Here is a 12,881-nt window from a genome sequence, read left to right as displayed (position 1 = left end):
AGGCTCATAATGCGAGTCTTGACACGGGCATTATCCTGAGCTTCAGTATGCTTAAAGACTAATAACACTGAGGTCTGACAACCTGGAATACTGGATTGACAGTCAAAGACCACTCCATTTCAGCTGCCAGGTTTATTAACCCATGCAGATAAAATAGATAAGCCCTTCAGATTGCATCGTATCCTGTCCAAAGCTGTAAAATATTAGGAATCTAAAATTGTACATATCAGAGAAGCTGTTTTTTTCTTTTTCTTTGTCCCTGCTTGTGACTATATCAAAAAATGATTATCTTGTTAAATCTTTTATTGATTTGTGCTGGTGGATCTTTAATTATCACCGTTTACATATTGTGTTGATCATATTTATGTATATTAAAATTTGTTTTATCCTAAATAAAAATTATTTTAAATCAACTTGTCTAGTTTAATGCAAAGATAATAAAAAAACAAAACAGATTGAAAATAGCAGCAGCTTTATGTCCCATACAACAAGAAATGTAGATGAATCTGTCAGACGTTCCAGCCCATTAGCATAGACGGGTACATTAAGTTATATCTCTGACTTCAGATTCAGAGAGATTTGAATATGAAATTAGAAAATACTGTGAATTAGTTGTATATTTCAACATGCTGTTGAGCATAAATCTTATAGTATCAAACACAACCAATTTGAGAACAAGGCACAAGGGTTCCCCCCAGTGTATAGCAAGCCTGGTGGACCACCGGGCCTAAGTTGGGGGAGGGGTGAGGAGGGAGGCGCGAGCAATACTTAGAATGTCAACAAGAAGTGACGTCCTCCAACATCACTTAGAGCACCTTTAATGTAGAGCCCTCTGAAATCTGTCTTACACTTATTTATTTTTTTCCTCAATTTCACGATTCCGTTATCACAGAAACTATTTGGTTCTACATAAAGGCTGCAATCAGTCTGTGACTGGCCCCAGCCGGGCCCTCGTCGGAAAAAAAAGACACTGGCTACCGGGCTGAACAACAACAAAACCCTGGGCACTACAGATTGTCCGGTCGTAAAACCAGTATTTAGACCCCAAGTATGTGATGCTCCATTACAAGTCAGAGTCCTACCTTCAAACTTTTACTGAAGTTAAAACTGATCTTCTCAAAAGTGGAAGTACTCGTGCAAAATGGCCCCTTCAACATGTTACATATGTGATTGTATATTATTATTGCATCATTATTACTGATGCATTAGGCAACATTTTAATGTAGCTTGTTGATGTGCTAATGTTAAATACTTTATGTGTTATGGGGTAGTTTTTAACAGTGTACACGATTTTATTATCTGATAATTTTTTGTCTGTAGAATCTACATTTTTGGGGCATTTTAGGCCTTTATTTTGACAGGGCAGCTGAAGACATGAAAGGGAAGAGAGAGGCAGAATGACATGCAGCAAATGGCTGCAGGTCGGAGTCTAACCCGGGTCCGCTGCGTCAAGGAGCAAACCTCCATATGTAGTCGCCCGCTCTACTAACTGATCTATCCGGGCGCCCGTCTGTAGAATCTAAATTTAACTGGTAAATAAAATGTATCGGTCTAAATAGGAAAAATTGGAAACTCCTGTACCTTTTGAGTTAATGTACTAACTGAAACTCCACCTCTGATATTGTCTACATGTAGGCCAAATTAATTTAATTTGCCACTAAAAAGCATATTAGTGCATACTATGACTGCTCTGCTACAGGTGATCTTTAATGATCCACAATGTTTCCCAACATTTGGACTGTAAACCTACAGAATCACATTAGGCTCGGATTGTAGTGTAAGTAGTGGTCATATGGAATCACACAGCTCTCTCTCAGGATCCCTGCAGAGAAGCCGCGTACTTCTGGCGGATGTCAAAGTCATCAGCAGGCCGGTTGTAAGCTTTCCACACTGGCTCCCCCACAAACAGCCTCATGGCTTTGGTGTAGTTCTGTAGAGACAAACGCAGTGTTCAGATCAGTCTGAATGTAGTCTAGATCATTGACATATATAAACTGGACCAACAGATCTTGTTGCTCTGGACGGAGACCAGTGAAGGATATTAGAAGCACTTTTCCGGTGACGGCTGAGCGTTACTGCGCAGCCTCCAAATGAGAGAGACAACAACAGAGTTTAGGTCACAATGTCAAAGTAAACTTTGTTTCACTAAATGCAACATCTTTCCAAAAGCCACTGAGTAATCTGGTTAAATAATCGTGATTTCAATATTGACCAAACTAATTCTGATTTTTTTCCATAATCGAGCAGCCCTACACCAAGAGTTCAATGAAGTGCACCTGAACGCACAATGAAGTCCCGGAGCCAGCAGGCTTTGTTTCCATAACTCAGTGGAAGGCAAAATGTTGCTACATCGGTGACTTTAGGGAAGTTCTTTAGGAAGTTCTGTTGTTTCTCCGACTCCAGCAGGGGCCATTGTGTCTGGAAAAGAGCAGCTACAGGCTACCGGTAAGCTTACGTTACCCTGTGTCTTTAGCTGCATGCTACTTGTCTGTGGTTAGCTAAGCTATGTCAGTTAGTTTTTTCTTCGGACGTGCGCAAGTAGGTGGGGGTGGAGAGAGAAAAAAATACTGTGGGAATCGCTGATCCATCCATCCATCTTCGTCCGCTTATCCGGTGTCGGGTCGCGGGGGGAGCAGCTCCAGCAGGGGACCCCAAACTTCCCTTTCCCGAGCAACATTAACCAGCTCCGACTGGGGGATCCCGAGGCGTTCCCAGGCCAGGTTGGAGATATAATCCCTCCACCTAGTCCTGGGTCTTCCCCGAGGCCTCCTCCCAGCTGGACGTGCCTGGAACACCTCCCTAGGGAGGCGCCCAGGGGGCATCCTTACCAGATGCCCGAACCACCTCAACTGGCTCCTTTCGACGCAAAGGAGCAGCGGCTCTACTCCGAGCTCCTCACGGATGACTGAGCTTCTCACCCTATCTCTAAGGGAGATGCCAGCCCCCCTCCTGAGGAAACCCATTTCAGCCGCTTGTACCCTGGATCTCGTTCTTTCGGTCATGACCCAGCCTTCATGACCATAGGTGAGGGTAGGAATGAAAACAGACCGGTAGATCGAGAGCTTTGCCTTCTGGCTAAGCTCTCTTTTCGTCACAACGGTGCGATAGATTGAATGCAATACCGCACCCGCTGCGCCGATTCTCCGACCAATCTCCCGCTCCATTGTCCCCTCACTCGCGAACAAAACCCCAAGGTACTTGAACTCCTTCACTTGGGGTAAGGACTCATTCCCTACCTGGAGAAGGCATTCCATCGGTTTCCTGCTGAGAACCATGGCCTCCGATTTAGAGGTGCTGATCCTTCATTTGATGTTGATAATCAAAAATTGTATTGATTCTTAAAATTGAAATTGTGACACCCCTAATCCCAAAACAGCAAAACTTTGAGGAAATACTAATGCATTAAGTATGTATTCTGTGCATTCTTTTAATATGTAAATGATAATTATATTTCATATGTTTGGTATTATAAACACTATTTGACAATGTAGAGCTGCACCTTTTTTTGTTTGCATTCCGCTGTTTGGAAACTTCAGGCCGGTTGTCCTCTCAATATTTGCTCTAGTCTTACTCAAATATTCTTTTCTGCGGCAACAACCCAATTTCTCCTCAGGCATCGTTTCAATTTCATCTCCCTTAATCCAGTGTGCTCAGGGGCATTGTTGACACAACATCAGTGTTGAACAACTACAACTCCCAAGATAGCCAAAAAAACAGTTAACTGCTTGCATGTTTTTAAAATTGCTGTGGCTTCGTATCAATGAAAATTACATTCCAGTGTTTCCCCTAGCTTTGTGGAAGACTTGGATGCATGTATATGGTGGGGCGTTTAGACGGCCTTCCTCAAGAAAATGTTACGTTTTTCAATTAATTTTTTTTTTTTATTAAATGTCCCCATACATTTTGTGTCTCTGTGGGTCTCTTTGAAGTCGTGTTGTGTCTCTTTTTGGTCATTTGTGTTTTCTTTGGCGTTGTTTTGGGTGTCTGTGGCCATTGGGCGTCTCTTTGTAATCGTTTTTTGTCCTTTTGTGGTAGTTTTCCATCTCTTTTTCCAACCCGTTCTCACTCCCAACTTGTAAAATACGGACGCTTGGGCAGTGGCTCTCAGCGTCAGATACGATGCAAAAATCACCCTACAGCATCTGTATGGAACACACCGGGCAAAGCAGCAGCACGACCGCGGAGCTGTAAGATAACGTAGTATTAAGCGTGACAACGGTAGCGAGAAGTATGAAAGACCGAAATGCTGCCTAAGGCGGTTGGCTGGGGTGGTGGGTGGGTCAAACAACACAGCACTTTTGTGCCCCATTCTTGTCACAGAAACATACATTTTATAACCCCACCCACCCACCCACCATCTTTTCCTAAACCTAACGGTTTAGTCAGTCAGTACGTCTCGACCCAGAGCGTCAAAAGTGACGTCAAAGAGTCCCCACGCTAAAGGAGACTTTAAGCGTGAATAACAAACTCCAAAGGCACATGACCAAGCATCCGTATTTTACGCGATGGGAGAGTGAGAATGTCTTGCTTTTTCCACAAAATGTTGGACCATTATACAGTAATCACCATATCTGTGTCTAAAACGTTGGAAAAGCTCGAGCAGATAATAACAATCAAAAAGCTTAAAGACCTAACTTGCTACAGAAGTCCAACTACAATAATTAGATCTGAGAAAAGTCTTTTAGTTTCATTCATTCGGCTTAGGTGCTGCCCAAAATGGCTTGGGTGCTGCACCTAACTAACCCTTGCACTGGCAGGGAAAACCCTGCATTCATCTATGCTGCGTACATTCTCGTCCAGGGTGAAGCGGTGGTAAATGCCGGCCGGTAGGGTGATCAGGTCCCCCTTGCTCATGGCAATTCGGATCCATCGGTCTTCTTTGTCCCGGACGTCAAAGTAGGCGTGGCCGTCCAGGATGTAGCGGATCTCATCATCCAGGTGCAGGTGCTCCTCAAAGAACATCTTGAGCTGAGAGTACAGACACAAAAAGACAAAGAGGCCTGGATAATGGTGGTTTCTTCATTGAATTATAAATTCAGTCCTAATGTCCTAAGTCCTAATGTGTCATCGTCTCTTCATCACTGACTGAGAATGATGGTTGTATACGTGTCATAAACCACTGTAGAGCATTACATAGTCTATATTCTCGGCGTTCCACTTCCGTGATTGCTCCAGTGCCGCCAGATGCATGTCTTTTCCCCAATGTCCATTTCCTTCCTCTTTCTTTGTGTTGGAATTTTAAACTCCGGTGGATTTATGAGAACTATGGTTAACTGCTCCTCAGATCTCTGCAGAGATTAGCGCTTGGTTTAAAGATTGTGATCGGTTTAAAGAAATGCCAAAAAGCCAGAGCACATTTTTCTCCCATCCCGGAATGCTGTGTGGACTAGCCAGACCCTCCTCCGCTCCGCAGCGTGTGGATGGTCTGGCAAAGCGAGACTAAACATTACAATAATTTCCCACAGCTCATAAAATCTAAATTACTCTAGTTCAGTTTCAACAGTTTGAAGAGTCTTCTCTAACAATGTGACAGTTTCTCAGAATAAAAAAAGATATTGTCGGAATAAAAACAAAATGCACAGCTTTTACCGTACAGTGCTTTGGTTACCTTTTCCTCATAGTTAGGTAGTGTGTCCTTGTGAATGGAGATAATATCCATATAGGAGTAGCCTTGGTCTTTACGGATCTGCTCCAGCTCTGGGTCGGTTTCATAGATATCAGCATTCAGCTGCAACAACAGGACAACAGCTCCAATCACTAACTCATCTGTGAAACCAAGTTGGTTAGTTCATTATTTGTTACACATCACAACAGCAAATCCCATGCTAGCAGTTGGCCCGTTTGGGAATCTCATGTAAGCCTGTAACAATTATTATATAACTGTCTAATTGTCTTTTTTACATAATCTCCAACATTAGCTAAGGTCTTAGAACTGTATGACTGGTAATTGATGATTTTGTTTTGAAATGCCAAATTGTGTATATATAAATGATTATTGGTCGGACTATATATTTTTATAATTATTTCAGTTGTTAGTTGTTGGCACTTGACCCTATACACATTCATAGAAACAAAAATGACAAGGGGGGTCACAGTTAGATAATAAAGAGGCGTTGCTAACTTTATAGGCTGTGTATATGTGTTAGTACATTATCTGGGTCACATAACGGTGATATATAGAATAGTCTTTATTGTCATTGTCCGTGGACAACGAAATTGAATGCGGTCCTCTCAGTGCAAAACATCAGTTAAGTGCAAAGCAGGAAAATAAATATCTATATGTATATACATAAAAAATAGTCTCTTAAGTCCCTATATATAATATATAAAAATGTAGATTTGTCTGAAAAGGAAAGTTAAAACACAAAAACACAGCCATACCACATAGGGCTGCACATTAATCGCAATTTTATCAAAATCGCAATATGGACTACTGCAATATCCAAATCGCAGTGAGGGGAAATATCACAAGGGGGGGCGCAATGTTTGTTAAAGGCATAACATGTGTCAGACACTTCTGAATTAAGTATTGTGGTGCTCCAGCCTACAAATTGTATCCTACAGACTGAAGAAAAAAATTGTTTTGTATAGATCCTTGGAAAAAGAAAAAAAAAATACCACATTTTAATCGTTTAATTTTTTTTATAGGAAAGTAAGAATGATACAAAAATAAAATTCCCTCCAATATCGTGGATCATACAGTATTGCAATCATAATATCATTCAAAATAATCGCAATTAGATATTTTCCTCACATTGTGCAGCCCTAATGCCACACAAACAAGACATTTGCTGCATGATTCATCCTAAAACTGAAAACTCAAGAGGCATTAAGTTTAATCATGGCTCTAAGATAAAAACGTTTTTTCAGTCCGTTTGTTTGTGTTGAAAATGCCCTAAAACGTCTGCCCGAGGGCAGCATTACAAACAGAGAGTGTCCGGGGTGAGATGGATCTTTGAGTATGCTCTTGACTTGAGGCAGTGAGAGCTATAAAGATAATCTTTAACCAAAAGATGTATCCTGGGATTCATCTAAAACTTTAATTTGTTTAAAAAAGTAATGAATAAATTATTTTATTTTAATTTGCCTGGAAGAGACAATTATATTGTTAATCGCAATTATTTAGACAATTATTTGTACAGCAAAATGTTGAATTGTTCCAGCTCTGATCTCATGTAACGTTAATGATAATACATGGTAGTAGAATAACTTGGGCTTAGCTACCTACCAGCATGAATGCTGCCCACTAGCTATTATACCAAACTTTTGTTTTCCCAACCATTATAAACTCAATCAGTTAAGAACCACAACAAAAATGTCTGCATATTTGTTGTAATTTTGAAGTTGTTGAGGGTAGAGTTGGAATGTAACTAAGTACATTTACTCAAGTACTGTACTTAAGTACAAATGTCAGGTACTTTTCTTTTCATGCCACTTTCTACTTCTACTCCGCTGCATTTCAGAGAGAAATATTGTACTTTTTACTCCACTACATTCATCCGACAGCTTTAGTTACTTTACAAATCAAATTAATTTGATTTGCAACCAAAACACATGTAGTTTATAAAATAAGATGTTTTATTATAAATTAAACTACCCTACAATATATAGGCCTACAAGTCCATCTGAAATTAATAGACCATTAACCCTTGTGTTGTCTTCCCATTGACCACTAATTTGTTGTCCTTGTGGGTCAAAATTGAAAATTAACTACTTTTTTTTCTGACATTTTTTATGCTTTTTTGCAATGCTTTTGATGCTTTCTTAAAACGTTTTTGTCACTGTTGTTTATTCATGGTCAATAAACCTAATTCTAATGACATTGTACCTAATTTTTAACTTACAAAAAAAACTTAAATTATGAATTATTTTGACTAAACGTTTAGATCAGAGGATGTTGAGTGGATCACAGACTGGTTTATGTCAAAGTTTACCCAGGATGCTGTTTTAAAACCATAAAAACTGTAATAAAACACCCAAAATTCAATGAAAGTAATCATTAATTTTACCTGTGAAGAACATACAATGTTCATCCATGCATCCGTGTTAATTTTGGGCAATTTGGTTGAAAGAAACCCATATTTCTGATATATTATTAACTTTGAAAACCCGAGGACAACACAAGGGTTAAATGTCAAATGTGAGGATTTTTCTGCATTGAGTACTTTTACTTTTATTCCTTCAATAGATTTTCCTGATGATACTTACTATTTATTAAGTAACATTTTCAATGCAGGCACTTTACTTCTATAACAGAGTATTTTTACAGGGTGGTATTAGTACTTGTAACGTTACTTCAGTAAAGTATGGGACTACATTTCCCACCACTGAGGGTCACAGTTATCTAACCCACTACTAGCTAGCTAAGTGTTTACAGACGTTCTGTAAATGAATAAAGTAACGTTAAAGCCTGTTGAATACAAACTTTTGACTTTAGCTAACGTTAGCTACTCAGCATACACACACATGACTGTTTGTTTAATGTGAATTTCCTCTGACACCATATTAGCTGTTATGTGGAAACGTAAAGGCAGCAGCTAACATGGCTGTAAACTGTTAGCGCTAGCTAATTCACGGACCTTCCAGTGAAAAACGCCGAGTTTTCTCAAGTCGTCAAGGGAAACGGGCCGGTTTGGGTTGAGTCTGTGCGGCTTTCTCTGGTCTTCCTCGGAGCTGTCCATGTACCAGGCTTCTAACGTCGTAGCCATGCTGGAGCTAACCGCTGGACGTCTCTGTCACAGTCTCTACAGCTGGACTCCTGAACTAAACTAAATACTGACATGTGTGTGTTGCCGTTGCATGTCACGTGACTGCAGTCACACTTCCTGTGTACGATGTATGCATGGATCACGAGTATTTTTTTATAAACAAAAAAACAACATACAAAACTCCCGTAAGGGAATGAGAATATACATGCGTAGATACAATACAGATGTTGTCAATGTACAAGAAAGAATTACCTAGCTACTTAATAAAATACAAAAGTCAAAAGCAAAAAGGCTAGAGAAAATAAAATTAACATTTAAAGCAGCACACAAGGGGAGATTAATCAAAACAGTAGTTTCCAAGATATGTCACTACACATTTTTTAAATTTTACTAGATTTGATATTTTTCAGTGAGGAAAAAAACTATTTAAAATCCTTTATAAACCAAACAAAAGAAGGCTTAGAACATCTCCACTTACTGCAATGAATATGATATTTTCCCATAAGAATAATCCTATTGACTAAATCTGATACTGATGAATCTATATTATCCATATGATAGAGGATGTGTGGCAAGGTGAGAGTATGGATATTATCAATCTTAAGTGTCAGCCAATTATGTAGCTCGGTCCAGAAGCTGTTGGACACGGGGCGAAAAAAAAGAACATGTGTTCCAGAGTCTCCTCATTCACCTCACAAAATACACAAGGGTCTACATCAAATCTGAATCTTTGCATGGATCACGAGTTGTTATCAGTCGCTGGTTGTTATACATCCATGCGCATAATATGCTGCTTGCATAGTTACAGTACAGGCCAAAAGTTTGGACACACCTTCTCATTCAATGCGTTTCCTTTTTATTTTCATGACTATTTACATTGTAGATTCTCACTGCCATTTTTTTTTTTTTTTTATAACTCATTAGTTTTTAAACTAACAACACTCTTAACGATTTCCTTGTATATTTACAGTAAATTACAGGCAGCACAGTTGCCAGCAAGTTACTGTAAATCGATTTTACAGCAAACTACTGTAACTGTACTGTAATGCAATTTACAGTATATATAAACAATACTGTAAAAGTACAAAACAGTATTTTACTGTATTTTTATGGTATTTTGTAATTCGATGGTATTGTACTGTAATATGCAGTTTTATTAATATTGATATATTACTGTTAATTATTACTATATTATTGATTATTACTATTATAAATAATATTATATAATAATCTCCAGCTACTAATATTGTACTACTAATAAGGTATACTTCAGAATAACAAATAAAAATCAAAAGGCAATCCAAACAATGTTCTTCATTTAAAAAATAATTTTATTTAAACATTTTTTTAATTTTCAACATTTTCCTGTCCTTGACAACATTCACATTTTTCAGTTCAGTTCAGCCCAGAGAGCTGCAGCAACTTTCAGTCAAATGTGATCGTGTTGATATCCTTCAACATGTTTCCACAAAGAGCAGCAGCAGGCAGCTGCAAATGTTTCACTGCTGTCCAGCTCTCACGATGACAAGTCCCTCAATAGATCCACCTGAAAATAATAAAAAAAAACTGTTACCTACAGTATTTTAATCTGAAATCATACACATACTGTATATTATTACTATTTTGATGCACAAATGGAAGGAACTGACGGGATTCCATTATACTTTGCATTTTACTTACCATCATAATGAGGGTGGGGGTGTCTGTCTGGTCATCTGATGTGCCTCCATGTCTGCTTAGGCTGTAGTGACCTGCATCATGATAAAACAACATTAAGCAAAGAGTTGTTATAGTGTCCCAGGACAACATGAGTAGACTATAGTGATGAATGTGGATTCATTTTGGATGTCATTATTGGTTATTAGACGATAGGTACTGATGTTTGTTACCTGACAAATATACCTTTTCTTTATAAGTTAGTTATTCTGCAACGTTAAATTCGGCGATCTTGTTTGACTCTGTAATACTCCGATTTAATAAAACAGTAGTAATAAAAATGTGTAAACTGCGACGTTAAGCAGACGGACATTAATGTTACCCGGGGAAACATCATTAATCACTTTACATGGAGTTAAAGTTAAAACCAAATTATGTTAAATCATGATCGCCGAAAGAGTTAGTGAATGTTTATGAGTCGTAAGAAAACATAAATTATCTTTTAAAAGGAGTATCGCTAGATGTTTACCGGTAAAGCTCGGCTCTGTTTAATTTAATGATAGATTAATGGACGTTTGCCTCAGACAGTGAACGAGTTGAAGATTTTATTTGCCTCGTTGTCAGTCATTTCTGTAAATTAACTAATCAAACAGACTTTTCGTAATTCACTAAGTTATTCTGATAAAATCGGCATCATGTTTCACGAAGCAGAACTCTAATTTAATAGAAGAACCCGTACTTACTAGTTAGCTAGAGTAATGTTAACGTAACGTTAACTGTATTTAACGGTATTTTGTACAGAGAAAAAAAAACAATATGTTCAGAGGATAGCCACTTGCTATCCAAACTAAAGTCACAAGTTTAGCTAGAAAATGACTGTGTGAGGATATCGCAACGTTAGGATGCCCAGTGCACCCCACACTATAAAAAAGAACAATGTTGTGGTAACATTAGCTACACTTGAGCGTATAATCATGAAACATGATAAAAGTTAGCATGAAATACATAAAATAAACCAAACTTACCAACACTTCCAAACATCCTCCGCTAGCAAGGCTTCTCCTTCAGTATCTGGGGCCAGTTGGTGTTCTGTCTGAGTAACTGACATCAGGAGTCGTTTTTTACAGCAATGCTGTATTATTGCCATGGCATATTACAGCCAGGTTACAGCAAGCCTAAAATTCACTGTAAAATATTCCCGCTTCATCAAAATTACCCACAATGCACCATACAATGAAGTATTTTACTGTAATGAAGAAATATGGTATTGTACTGTAGGTTTTTACAGTACTGTGCTGCTAAATCTACAGCAATTTCTAAGAGTGTAGTTTTTTATAACCCTAGTTAACTGTTATGTCTAACTATGTCCCTCCATGCTGTCACCATGTTTGCAGAAACACTTCTTCCTATACCTAACCATAAAAGGTATAAAATAGTTTATAGCTTCAGGAGCAGGCAAAATTACACCTCTTCTTTGCATTAAATACTACAAAAAATAGCTGCAATTCCCTTGAATTATGATATTTAAAGCGTTTTGTTTTAACTTTTGAGCATCAAAAGTAAAGTAGTTTTCTTCGGTCTAAACTGAACTCTAATGTATCACCACTAGAGTGTGCTGTAGTCCATAATCTGATAGTTGAGTCCAAATGAAAGGCTCACTCAGTTGGAAAGTCTCCATACTGTACTGTCCATGTGTGTGGTATCATTTATTTTTCAATCTCTCAATTTCATTTCCTATTTAAACATTTTATACTTTTTTTGCATCTGTTTTGTCTTTAATCAATGACAATATTTGATAAAAGTTGACCTTTTACAGTAGTTTCTAATGAACTATCACTCATAATCCCATACCAAGGCGACAGATAATATATATAATAATAACATAATATAATCACAACCCTGAGCCTACATGTGTCTGTGGAAGTTTCGACCCATTTCTTTTTTGACTTGCAATATACAACAATGAACAACAGCAAACAATGTCTATAAATTGAAATACTACTGTGCAATATTTGCAATATTTATTCTCGTGACAAATGCAATATTCCCCATAGTTGTCACAGACCCCTTTACCCAAAGGATAGTGTTAATAACCTGTATATATTTATTACTGTGCTCTTTCTCCTCCTGGTTTACAGTACTACTCATACTCCAGTTACAGTATTCATAATCTTTTATGTTTTTTGCGCTCTTTTGTATAGTATCTAAGTTTTGTCTTATTTTATTTTATTTTAATTTATTTACCTTATGTATAATCTTTTTCTGTTTTAGTCAGTTTGCTTTTCTTTGCCCTTAAAGGTGCACTATGAGTTTCTGCATGACGTCACTTCTGTTGACGTTCCAAGTAATTACCAAACAAATCAGAGCAAGCTCGCCCCTCCCCCCATGTTTCTGTAACTGTCATGACTAACTGACTAACTGTTAATAACCCCCACCCCTCCCCCAACCATCTTGTCGGTGATTGGCTGGAGTGGTTTGTTGTATTTTGGTGCACAGCCTGTGCCCCTAGTGTTTGTT

General features: G+C 38.3%; 1 protein-coding gene and 1 long non-coding RNA gene across 2 annotated transcripts; both read right to left on the bottom strand.

The window, feature by feature from the left end:
* Nucleotides 1-455: 455 nt before the first annotated feature.
* adi1 (acireductone dioxygenase 1) lies at nt 456-8,816 on the bottom strand. The gene is made up of 4 exons (XM_028565185.1): nt 8,580-8,816; nt 5,609-5,728; nt 4,789-4,968; nt 456-1,930 (listed from the first exon to the last, which is right to left on the bottom strand). The coding sequence occupies exons 1-4, from the start codon at nt 8,706-8,708 to the stop codon at nt 1,814-1,816; spliced, it is 546 nt and encodes a 181-aa protein (XP_028420986.1). The 5' UTR covers nt 8,709-8,816; the 3' UTR covers nt 456-1,813.
* A 1,267-nt stretch (nt 8,817-10,083) lies between these two features.
* LOC114546306 (uncharacterized) lies at nt 10,084-11,544 on the bottom strand. The gene is made up of 3 exons (XR_003691015.1): nt 11,390-11,544; nt 10,389-10,459; nt 10,084-10,254 (listed from the first exon to the last, which is right to left on the bottom strand). It is a non-coding gene; the product is annotated as an uncharacterized LOC114546306 (long non-coding RNA).
* Nucleotides 11,545-12,881: the final 1,337 nt, after the last annotated feature.

This window comes from Perca flavescens, chromosome 20 (genome assembly GCF_004354835.1).
Source record: "Perca flavescens isolate YP-PL-M2 chromosome 20, PFLA_1.0, whole genome shotgun sequence".
Classification (NCBI taxonomy): Eukaryota; Metazoa; Chordata; class Actinopteri; order Perciformes; family Percidae; genus Perca; species Perca flavescens.
The sequence above is the reverse complement of the archived record's forward strand: the minus strand, read 5'-3'. Positions and strand labels throughout refer to the sequence as shown.

What these genes read in the sequence shown, in the direction of transcription:
- adi1 (XM_028565185.1), bottom strand. Translation starts at nt 8,708, where the DNA reads ATGGCTACGACGTTAGAAGCCTGGTACATGGACAGCTCCGAGGAAGAC. An exon ending in TCGGCGTTTTTCACTGGAAG is followed by an intron (nt 5,729 to 8,579) that starts GTCCGTGAATTA and finishes CTGTTGTTGCAG; the next exon opens with CTGAATGCTGATATCTATGA. An exon ending in TACCTAACTATGAGGAAAAG is followed by an intron (nt 4,969 to 5,608) that starts GTAACCAAAGCA and finishes CTGTACTCTCAG; the next exon opens with CTCAAGATGTTCTTTGAGGA.